Below are 12,410 nucleotides of genomic sequence, written 5' to 3' on the forward strand. Positions count from 1 at the left end.
ACTTCTGGGTCCACAGGGTGGAAGGACATGCACGCTGCAGACACCCCCCCCATGCACATAAGGGGGAGAGGAAGTGCAGCCACCACCAACTATCAGAAAAGCAGCAAATGCATGCGGGGGAAGAAAAGAGGAGGAAGGGAGAACATGACCACTGGAAGCAGGTAGAGAAACAAACAGGAGGAAAAAGAATAAAGAAGAATAAAGTGAAGAGTGGAAGAAAGCGGATAGCAATGAGGGCATGGAGAAAAAAGCAAAATGGGGAACAGGGGAGACAAAGAAGGCATGAAAGCCAAAGGAACATTTAGTTAATGACTTTCCTCCCACACACCCAGGAAAGACAAATAATTGCACTGTAAGAGGCAGGTGAGAGACTCCAAGGGACCTGATTACTATTTGTGTCTGTGTGATGGAGGAAAGGAGAGTTTAGGACTGCTGAAAGTCTGAGATGTGAATAAGAAAGTAGGAGACAAGAAAATTGATAAGTGAATGCAGGCATGCTGAGTGCTGCTTGCGTTGTGAGTAGTGCCTCATACACAGCCCAGCAGAGAGAAATGTAATTAAGAAGATCAATCTGGGCCTTAAGGCGAAGCAGAAGACTAAGGAAAAAAAAATAAGGAAAAGATGACAAAATAAAAAAACAAGGAAATAAATATAAAAAATGAAGACTGATACAAGGCCAGCAACTTAAAGCTCCATATGGGGTAAGCTGGAAAACGGAAGCGTTAGTCAGGTAAAATTACTTGGATAACTAACTTGATAATTCAGCAGAACATTCCCAAATAAGTATTCCACTGAATATACTCAGATAAAGTTATACTGATAACTTCAGGACAGATATTTTTGCAACTAATCTTACTCCGTTAACTTTGTGTAGTGCTGAATATCAATGCTGCCCAGACAAAGAAAACTATTGCCATGGGAATGCCCATTTCACCTCCACTTTTTACTTGGAGAAACTTTGACCGGGCAACTTGAGAGCAGGGCAAAATACTCAGATCTCTGATTTTATCCAGCTAGCCAGCCAAATCCTTTCAATAATGACCTCTGTATTTATTTAAATTAAGATTTTAAATAATAATAATAATAAAAAAAAAAGTCTGGTGTTGTTTTGGTGGGTGGTAGAATATCTCATGGTGCTCCTCTCCCTCCTGGATCCCAGGTGCCTGTGAGTGCCTGAGGAAAGTTTCCATTGTGCCCCCACATCAGTACAGGAAAAAAAAAGAAAAAAAAAAAGCAGACCCACAGGAGAACGAGAGCAAGCAGGAGACTGAAAAACAGAAAGGGAGACAGAAAGAATAAAGGAGAAAAGAGGAAAGGAAATAAGGTAGGAAGGTAGATGGAATGAGCAAGAGAAGGGGAAGAGAGGACGAGAAAAGGGCTAATATGAAATGCCAGGGAAAAAGGTCTCTCTGATTTTCCACCAAAAACATTGCTACCCTCTCACCCAGCATTAATTTGGGGGGGGGGGACGACAAGTACCCCTGAAATATATAATTCTAGCTCCATCCCTACTGTTAATAAGGTGGTTAGACTGATGTATGGAAAACAAGATGTTAACTCCTGCACTAAGGCAAATCCTAAATGAACATCCACGCCACTCACTAAACTATTTACATATGCTATTTTATATTTCAAAATATATGCTCCAGGATTCAACAAGCACTGCTGCAGCATATCTTCCTTAAAAAGGATTCGTTTTCTTCTTAGCCTTCAGATACCAAGGATTCACATACAACAGCAACCATCAGAAAGCTGCCTAGAAAAAGTTGCTGCATTTCACATCATGGAGGTCCCATGCCTCTCCTTGCACTGCCCTCAGGGACTAGTATATGCACCCGCATCATTGGCATAACTACATAAACCTGGGTGATTTAGCAACAGCTTCTTAAAACCAAGTTTGTGCTGTTTACATTGTACATGTGATTTGGTATCAGGCATTATCATCTGTCTGGACATTTTTAGTCCTTTGGTTTACACATCTAAAATACAAACCAACCAAATTAAAAAGCTCTTTTGAAAAAAGTGAAATCCATTTGTGCCATTTTGTTTCTGCCCCAAAGAGTCTGCGTCAAAACAAAACAAAAAATGCATAAAAAATAAGTGACTGAGAAAAAAAAAGTCTTTTTTTTTAACTTCATTTTTCAGCAACACCAATAATAATCTAGAATTAACTTCAGAGTTCCAAGCAATGAATATTCTATGCATTCTTCCAAACGTTGGCTACACTTTCCTTTGAGGCATGTCCATCTCTCTCTTTTTTGTATGCTTTTAAGTCATTTGGGATGTCAGTCAGTGATCCACTGGGGGACACCATCATCTTCTTTCAATCATATAATAAGTACTATAAAAAGCATAACATTATTGGCAGTTCCCCTGGTTCTGGGCTGCTCCAGAGGGACCTTTGTTCTGGCTTCCATCCTACTCAAAGGTCAGCTTGGTCCCTTTTATAGTACTGGTGGTGAAGGAGTGCTCTGCTTTATTATCCATTCCCCATTTGGGTTGATGTTATACAAGTCCAAAAGATAAGTATCGGGGTCCAGGCAGCGCTCATCTGTTGGGTGAAAGAATGGGAAAAAATTAAGGCTTTAGAGGGTGGTCTGATAGGCCAGTGACAAAGAGAGACCTGATTTGATTACTAGTCCCAGCTCCTACTTCTCATCCTGCCTGAGGCTGAGGACACTGAAGACAATGTACAGAACCCCCTGGAGGGAGGGAGCCCCAGCTATCCCTGGAGACACCTGCTGACTTGTACTAGATTCCAGAGGGAAAAGCTTTCCATGTCCCAGAGTCAAAAGAATGGAAGGGAAGAACAGAAAGAAGATAAAAATGGGGAAAGGGAATCAAAGGCAGCTGCAAATGAAAGCTTATGGTACCAGAGCCCTAGCTGAGGTAGGTTCTGAATGATTTGGAAGCAAAAAGGAGCAGAAGAAAGTTGTTCAGCAAACAAAAAATAAATTAAGAACTTACCTAGTTTTAAATGCACACAAAAATAAAGCACAAACATCTTTTCAAAAAAGAAATTTCAGCTTGCAAAATGCAGAAGCTCTAATCAGCTCAAAATGGAAGGAGAGGGCCCAAGCCTTCACCACTGAGCGCACAGTCTGAAAACAGCTTTAAAATTTTTTTTTTTTAAAGTCTACGCCTGACCAGCTCCTAGACTTACAGGCTGATACATGCAATTGGCTACATGTTTTCAATGCACGTCTATTACCCCTTATACAGTAAAGGGTTTAGCACATCGAAAACGCACGGTCAACCCCCCCCCGAAAACTAATAGCGCTTATCACATGCAAATGCATGTTGATGAAGCTATTAATTACTCCCCGGGATTCTGAAAGTAAAGTGTGTGGCAAGAGCAGGCGTTAATTTCTGAGCAAACCGGAAAAGTGTACAGAAAAGCAGAAAATACTCCTTTTCTGCACACTTTCCGACTTAATATCCTAGCGATATTAAATCGGAGGAACCAAAACATTAAAAAAAAAAAAAATAAAAAAAAAGTGTAAAAGAAAATCTGTCCGTCGCTTAGCAAAACTGATGCTCAATTTTACCAGCATCCGTTTTCCTAATCTGTGATTGTCAGTGGGTTTGGAAACCAGGTTTGGAAACAGATGCCGGTAAAATAGAATGTCAGTTGTCGGACCAGCTGACAGCTACCTCTACCACTAATAAAGAGGCGCTAGAGACGCGCTATTTTCCCTAGCACCTCCTTATTAGCACACCACCTCATTTAAATACTGAATCGCGCACCCACCCAGGAGAGGTGGCTGGGCGTGCAATAGAAGAGCGGGCGCTCAACACGGAGTGCCCGCTCTCCCGCATTTCTTTCTGTATCGGCCTGTTTAATGTTCAACTGAGGGAGAGACCAAAATATGGTGTCACCTCAGGCCAAGCAATGCTCTGAAATCTACTTTAACACTACAAGCCATCCCCAGTAGGAAGATGCATGTTCATCATCTGCTGGAAATAGAATACTAGCAGGCTAATGAAGGAGCAGGGCTATATGTCCGTGACAACATCAGCAAGTCAGTTTTACTCAGTCTCAATCTTTGGTAGAGATGCATAACCCACATGTGTGGATTGGCCCTGCCCGAGTACAGAGGAATAGTAGTTTAAAATCTTCCATTTGAAGAATAATTTAGAATTGAGTTTTGCTGAATCTCAGCACAGCTCTTTCATCTGTCAGTAAACTGCTTTCCTTGTGCCTTTGCAGAGATAGCAGAGTTGCTTACCTGTAACAGGTGTTCCCCAGGACAGCAAGATGTTAGTACTCACATATGGTTGACATCATTGGATGGGGCCCTATCATGGAACACTTTTGTCAAAGTTTCTAGAACTTTGACTGGCACACTGAGCATGCCCAGCATGCTACTAACCCTGCATCCAGGAGGGGTCCCCCTTCAGTCTCGTTTGTAGCAAAAAGTACGAGCGAAAAATGAAATAAAACGTAAGCGAATCCAACTCCGCGGGGTGGCAGGTAGGTTTCATGAGGCTAACATCCTGCTGTCCTGGGGAACACCTGTTAAAGGTAAGCAACTCTGCTTTATCCCAAGACAAGCAGGTAGTCCTCACATATGGGTGAATAGTGAGCTACAGGATGCCTGAATAGAGTGAATCAAAAGCACCCGACGACGTGCAACAGGCACAACAGATAGGAAGTTGGGTTTTTATACTGGAAGCAAAATTATGTAAGAGACTGGCCAAAGACAGAATCCTGCCTGCCAGCCTTGTCGAGACAATAATGAGCTACAAAGGTGTGGAGAGAGCTCCATGTGGCAGCTCTACAGATGTCAGCAACAGGTACAGAACGGAGGTGCGCCACTGACATTGCCATGGCTCTGACCGAATGCGTTTTTACGGATCCCTGTAGCGGAAGGCCTGCTTTCTAGTAGCAGAAGGTAAAACAGTCCGCTAGCAAAGTGGACAGGGTCTGCTTGCCCACCGGAACTCCCAGTTTGGTTTTATCAAAGGAGACAAAAAGTTGGGTGGACTTCTTATGGACTGTAGTATGGTCCAAATAAAAGGCGAGCGCACATTTACAGTCCAAGAAATGCAGTGCCCGCTCACCTGGTTGTGAATGAGGCTTTGGAAAAAAGGTAGGAAGTATTATTGACTGTTTCAAGTGGAAATCCGAAACTACCTTTGGCAGAAATTTAGGGTGAGTGCGGAGGTACCACATGATCATGGAGGAATTTGGTATAAGGTGAGTATGTTACTAGTGCCTGTAGCTCACTGACCCTGCGAGCAGAGGTTATAGCAACTAGAAAGATCACTTTCCAAGTGAGATGCCTGAGCTCGCAGGAGTGTAGGGGCTTGAACGGAGGTCGCATGAGCTGTGCTAGCACAACATGAGGTCCCATGCTGCAATTGGGAGACTCTGTAGAGGCTTCAGCTGGAGTAAGCCTCTCATAAAGCACCCTACCAGTGGTTGCGCCGAAATCTGAGCATCTCCTACACCTTTGTGGTAAGCGGCTATGGCACTTAGATGCACTCGGATGGAGGAAGTTTGTAGGCCAGACTCAGAGGTGCCAGAGGGAGTCCAGGAACCTTGTTGTGGGGCAGGAAAAGGGATCTATTTCTTTTGTCATGCACCACAAGGAGAATCTTTTCCACTTTGAACGATAAGATTTCCTAGTAGAAGGCTTCCGTGAAGCCATGAGGACCTGGGACACCATTATAAAGGTCAAGTGATTGCAGAATCAACCTTTCAACATCCATGCCGTCAGCAACAGGGAGTGGAGGTTGGGATGACATAACAGTCCGTTGTTCTGCGTTATCAGAGTTGGATCTGTGCCCAGGCAAATTGGTTGCTGAATGGAGAGGTCACATAGGATGGGAAACCAAACCTGCCGCAGCCAGAATAGGGCTATGGGAATCATTGTGCCCTGGTCTTGTCGTAACTTCACGATAGTCTTGCTGATGAATGGAATCAGAGGGTATGAGTATAGAAGACCCATGGCCCACAATTGGGCGAAGGCATCCCTTGGGGGTGTTTTGCAGCTGCGGTGTAGAGAGTAGAATTGATCTACTTTGCGGTTGTGAATTGACGCAAAGAGGTCTATGTGTGGGCGGCCCCACTGGTGGAAAATCGTGTTTGCTACAGTGGGATCTAGGGACCATTCGTGGGGATGAAAGGTCCAGCTGAGATTGTCCGCCATCACATTGTCCATGCCTGCCAGGTAGGTCGCTCTCAGTATCATGGAATGGGAGAGAGCCCAGGCCTAGATCTGCGCTGCCTCTTGGCACAGCAGGTAAGAGCCTGTGCCCCCTTGTTTGTTGAGGTACCACATTGCTACCTGGTTGTCTGTTTGAATTAGGATTACCTTGTTGGATAGGCAATCCTGAAAAGCGAATAGGGCATACTGTATCTCCCTGAGCTCCCGAAAATATATCTGGTGGTTTGCTTCTGCTGTGGTCCAGGTTCCCCAGGTTTGTAGGTTGTTGACATGGGCTCCCCAACCCAGGTTGGAGGCATCTGTGGTTAATGTAATCTGAGGAACTGGAGGTTGAAAAGGTAGTCCTATCTGAAGATTGGACTCCTGTATCCACCAAGCTAGTGAGAGTCTAAGCTGGCTGGTGATGTGGACAATGTGGGACAAATGTTGGTGTGATTGGGGCCACTGGGACTTTAAAGTTCATTGTGTTACTCTCATGGCTAGTTGAGCCATTGGGGTAATATGAACTGTAGAAGCCATGTGTTCTAGCAAGGTTAGCAGGTGATGAGCTGTAGTAGTGTGGGGAGTCTACACTGCTTTTGCTAAGGTTGACAGTGTGTGTGCTCGGTCCTTTGGGAGGAACACTCTGGCTTGAATGGTGTTGAGATCTGCTCCGATGAATGAGAGGGTGCATGATGGAGTCAGATGTGATTTAGGATAGTTTATGAGAAACCTCAAGGATTGTAGCAGGCGTGTGGTAAAATGGAGGGATTGACTACCTCCTTGGATGGACCTCAGAGTAGCCAATCGTCTAGATATGGATAGACATGGATACTGCACTGCCTTAGGTAAGTTGCTACTACTGCCAGGCACTTTGTAAACACTCGGGGTGCTGACGATAGACCGAACGATAGCACTCTGTATTGGAAATGTCTGTGACCTACTATGAATCTGAGGTATTTCGATGAGGAGGGGATATGGCTATATGGGCATATACCTCCTGAGGATCTAGAGAGCAGAGCCAATCTCCCTTTTGTAGGAGAGGGAGCATGGTGCCCAAGGTAACCATCCTGAACTTTTCTTGCAAAGATGTTTGTTTAGGGCGCAGAGGTCCAGTATAGGACGTATGCCACCTGACGTTTTTGGAATTAGAAAATACCAAGAGTAGAACCCTTTTCCTCGTTGCAGTCGGGGAACCGGTTCCACGGCCTTGGACTGCAGGAGAATCGAGAGTTCTGCCTCGAGAAGTGGAGTGTGGTTGGTTAGACTCCACGCCGGACACGGAGAAGAGTCCGGTGGTAGTGTAAGGAAATTTAGATAACCGTGGGCAGCCACAGAAAGGACCCATTGGTCATGGTGATCGTGTGCCATGTGTTGGCAAAGTGGCACAGACGGCCTCCCACAGGAAAAATTGTGGAGGTGGGGGTTGACTGCTGCTTTCTAGAAGGGAGTCAAAATCCCAATGCAGGACCAGTCTGAGGAGCTGGTTGGGCTTTTGGGGGTCTATGCTGACGAGGCTGACCTCTTTGAAAGGGTCTGGACGGTCGAGTGCAAGATGGAGGAGGGTAATACCAATGCGGTTTGTAGGATAGCATCCTAGGTTCTCGTCTGAATGGTCTCTTGGCAGTAGACAAGAAGTCCGAGGGGGACAGTGGACAGTTGGCGCAAGGTCTCGTGGTGATCTTTGAGTTGTGCCACTGCCTCCTGAATTTTCTCGCCAAAGAGATTGTCCCCTGTACATGGAAGATCTGCCAACCTGTCCTGGACTTCTTGGCGCAAGTCAGAAGATTTGAGCCCTGCCCAGCGTCTGGCGCTTATTCCTGCTGCTGAGACTCTAGAAGCAGTCTCGAAGATGTCATATGCTGCCCTGACCTCATGTTTCCTGGCGTCAAGCCCTTTCTGGAGGATAGTAGTCAGTCCCTCCTGAAATTTTTCTGGCAGGGACTCTGAGAAGTCTTGGACTTGTTTCCAGAGGTTTCCTGAATATTGTGTCATGTATAGCTGATAGGCTGCTATACTTGCCATAAGCATAGATCCCTGGAACACTCTTTGGCCGAAGGCGTCCAAGGACTATTACTCTTTGCCAGGAGGTGCAGAAGAATGGGGCTGGGACCTCTTAGCCTTCTTCTGGGCGGATTCAACCACCAGTGTAGTGAGGTAACTGGCTCTTTTGAAAACCTGGAGCTGACTGAACCAGGTACGTAGCGTCAGTTTTCCTGTTCACTGGTGGGACCGTACCAGGGTGTTCCCATGTACGGTGTAACAGGTTGAGTAGAACCTCGTGGACTGGAACTGCCATCACCTCCTTGGGGGCATCCATAAACTGAAGCACCTCCAGCATTTTATGCCTGGCATTCTCCTCCATTTGCAGTTTAAAAGGGATGGTTTCCGACATCTTTTTTTTTTTTTTTTATAAAGTTAGCAAACGTGAGGTCTTCTAGAGGGGAGCGGCGGCGTTCTTCTGGGGTGAAGGCTCTGACAGAAGGTCATCTGAGTCCTGAGAGTCAGAGGAATCATCACCCCAAGAATCATATGGTGGGTGGTCTCCACCCTGTGGGCCTTCAGATGGAGGCAAAGGTCCAAATCCAGCCAGATTTGGAGCTTGCACCGATGGAAAAGAGGGAGGTACTGAATTAAGGGGAGGTGGTCACGTGATGCGGTGAGCGAGGCAAGACGTGCCTAAGAGGGCTCCGGGTGCCACGCACTGCAAAAATCTGTTTTTAAACCTGCAAACCGCGGATTCTCTACTGGAACACGGCGCTTCGGGTCTACCTACATGTCCATAACGAATTACATGCAGCGTTCACCAGCGGGAATGCCTCTCCGGGCGGGGAAAAAGGACAAAGACAAGCTGAAACCTGGTGAGGCCAAGATGGCGGCGGTACCAGCAGCGCCGTCTGTTCCTGCTCTGCCTGAGCTCACGCCGGAGGTCTCGGCACAACTCAAAACTATCTTAATGGAAGCGTTAGATGTGAAGCTGGCTACCATATCATCTCAGATGACTGAAATACACACTGCCCTTTCGGACCTTAACCCCCGGCTGGAACAAATCGAGTCGTGAGTGGGAACGTTGGAAGACGATGCTCTCACCATTTCTACTAAAGTGACGGCGCTGGAAAAGCAATTAGAGGCACAAGCAGTTAAAATCGAGGACTTGGAGAACAGGAGTAGAAGATCTAATATCCGGCTCCTGGGGTTACCTGAATCGTTGTTGGAAAAAAATCTAGGGGCTTTTCTGGAAAGTTGGCTTCCGGATGCCCTTCATCTTCCAGAGCTACTCCCAGTTCTCCGTATTGAGAGGGCCCACCGCCTTGGACAGAAACGTGATGGTGAGACTCGGCCCAGAATTGTTATCGCCAAGGTTCTTAATTATGCCCATAAGCAGGCACTATTGCAAGCCTATCGGAATGTTCCGGACCTGGCCTACGAGTCCTCCAGGGTCCGAATTTTTCAGGACTATTCAGCCAAAGTCGCAGGGCAGCGGCGGAGCTACTCTCAGATATGTTCAGCTCTATACGCCAAACAAGTCCGCTTCACTCTGCAATTTCCAGCCCAGCTTAAAATATGGCACAACAACCGCACGCACCTCTTTGAACAACCGGAGGCTGCCCAGCAATTTCTGACGCAAACTTGGCCATAGCACGGGAGGGCGGATCGGCCATTTTGTTTGAGCACAGCTTTGTTGGCGCGGAGCAGGAGCCTCCGAATAAAAAAAAAAGGGGTGAATTCCCTTTCCTTACAGTATGAAGATCGGGGTTTGCGGCGGATGGACTTAGAGCATTGCAGCGTTTCTCGCCCCCCCCGTGAGTGTTGTGTAAATCGACTTGGGAAATTATATTCCCCCATAAGTTATGGCGTACGGTTGCGCCTATTAGGGGACTATGCAGGGAGGATCCCTATGGAGAAAATCCACATTTGTTTTTCTTTTTTTTTTTTTTTCTGCATTCTGAGTTTTGTCTGTTGACAGTTCGGTTCTGGGCCTTTACCCGGTTTTTTTGTCTTTCCGTGTTTTGCTGAGCCCGGATTTCTCTCAGGACTGGAACGTTTTGGGTTATGGGACCCTGCCTGGCTTCAGACCGGACTCGCCCAGCCTGGGGATGGCGCGCCTGCCAAGCATTGTCTGCACTTGTTCTCGTTGCAGGACGGTCATGATGACGCGGTGATTATAGGACCCCACACGGAGAGGAAGCGTGGCACCCGCCCGCATCAATATGTGACTCTTTCCCCATTCAAGGGGATTAGGAGGGGCAAGGACTTGACGGGTGGTATTGGGGATGGGAAGGGGAGGTTGGGGGGAGGGGAGGGGAGGGGAGGGGTGGAATGGGTGTGGGTGGGGGAGTTGAATGTTTGTGTAAGTGGGGGGGGGTATGTGTCTTGGGCTCCTTTTTGTAGATACGACGTACTCAGGGCTACGTTATTACTCTATTCCCAGAGGTTGGGGACTGCACCTCAGTGTTTTTGTGTTTCTGGTAGGAGTCCAGGCCATGAGCAGGTCCAGCTACATAGTAGCGGGGATGGTGGGCTTTCCAATTCCAGGTCTTGGGACGGGTCGCGTCCGGATACACGAGTCTGTCTTTCTTCCTAATGGGTGATATTACAAAATAGTATCATGGAACGTGAATGGGATGGGCTCGCCGATTAAGAGGTATAAGATCTTGCAACAACTTAAAAAATGCAATCCCACGGTCGCCTGCCTCCAGGAAACTCATTTGAATGCTAGCGAGAGTCAAAAATTACAGAAGAATTGGGTAGGCACCTGCTATTTTTCGCCAGCCAAGGGAAAAAGGGGAGGAGTGGCGATCCTGGTCCACAAATCTGCTTCATGTACAATTTCTCACACTGTACAAGATCCTGAGGGGAGACTAGTCATGGTTGTAGGGAATATTAATGGTCAACAATTCACGATCTGCTGTATATATGCACCCAATACGTACTCCCATGCCTTTTACACATATGTGTTAACGCAAATAGTGACCCATGCCCAAGGTTACATAGTAGTGGCGGGAGATTTCAACTTTACCCATGATCCCCAAATGGATAGGTCGCCTCCGGGACTTGCCCCTAGAGGGTATGCTGAGAAGGGAGCAGCTTTTTTATGTCAGGAACTATCTTTGCTAGATTCGTGGCGCACACTACACCCCACAGAGCGAGATTATACACATGTCTCGAGGGCGCATGTCGCCTTATCAAGAATAGATTACATACTGACACCGCAAGAAGGATTTCAGGCTCTTATTAAGGCAGCCATCGGTTCCCCAGCGATCTCAGACCACGCGCTGATCTGGGTTGAATTATGGTTTCACACTAAGGAAACCCAATGAAAAGTTTTGGCGGTTCCCCAGTTTTCTGCATGAAGACCCGGACTTTAAAGAGTTCCTCTCCCAAAAGTGGAACGAATTTGATCTAAACAATCACTCACATAAAGACACTCCTCAACTGTTTTGGGAGACCGCCAAGGCCGTAGTTAGAGGCGAAATTATTTCCTATATGGCCTCCAGGTCTAAACGACTAAACCATAAAATATTACAGTTCGAAACTCAATTACGTACGCATAAGCAACACATGTCCTCTCATCCAACACAGGCCCAACAAAAGGCGTATTTTAATATATTGAGGGATCTCAATTGTGCTTTACATCAAAGGGCCCAACAGGCGTTTCAGACGGCCGAAAAGAATTTCTTTAAATTTGGCAATAAAGCGGGTAAATATTTGGCCTCGTTGGTACGGGCTCATAGGGGTAAAACTTTTATTCCCAAAATGAAAAAGACGGATGGGACCTTGGTCACTTCTCGTAGGGCTATTTGTGAGGCCTTCCGAGTGTTTTATGAATCCCTTTATACAGATGATGTGCCTGGGGGGGCCAGGGAGGAAGCGGATTTCTTCCAGGATCTTCATTTGCCGTTACTCTCGGCTTCCCAAGTGGCATTTCTTAACAGACCTATTATACCGTTAGAAGTATCCAATGTCATCGCCACCAGTAAGAGGGGCAGGGCCCCTGGCCCGGATGGCTTTTCATTCGATTTTTACAAACTCTTACAGTTACAGGTGGTTACTCCTCTTACCGATTTCTTTAATGATGCCGTGCAAAAGGAATCTCTCCCACCTCATTTCAATACCGCTTATATTACGGTTCTTCCCAAGCCGGGAAAGGATCCTCAGCAACCAGCCTCTTATCGTCCAATATCACTTTTAAATTGTGACCTAAAAATCTTGGCCAAAATTCTAACAGATAGATTGGGGCATTTTTTACCAGCACTT

The 12,410-nt window shown here is 46.5% G+C and overlaps 1 protein-coding gene across 6 annotated transcripts in view; it reads right to left on the reverse strand.

Moving 5' to 3' along the window:
• Positions 1-2,105: 2,105 nt before the first annotated feature.
• The window catches only part of ARHGAP40 (Rho GTPase activating protein 40), a 189,758-nt gene continuing 179,453 nt past the window's right edge, over positions 2,106-12,410 (reverse strand). For all 6 annotated transcript variants that reach the window (XM_029612411.1, XM_029612410.1, XM_029612409.1 and 3 more), the window contains exon 15: positions 2,106-2,551. In XM_029612411.1, coding sequence (XP_029468271.1) covers positions 2,445-2,551 — 107 coding nt within the window. In that variant the 3' untranslated portion in view covers positions 2,106-2,444. The remainder of the gene's footprint in view (positions 2,552-12,410) is intronic.

This window comes from Rhinatrema bivittatum, chromosome 8, assembly GCF_901001135.1.
Source record: "Rhinatrema bivittatum chromosome 8, aRhiBiv1.1, whole genome shotgun sequence".
Classification (NCBI taxonomy): domain Eukaryota; kingdom Metazoa; phylum Chordata; class Amphibia; order Gymnophiona; family Rhinatrematidae; genus Rhinatrema; species Rhinatrema bivittatum.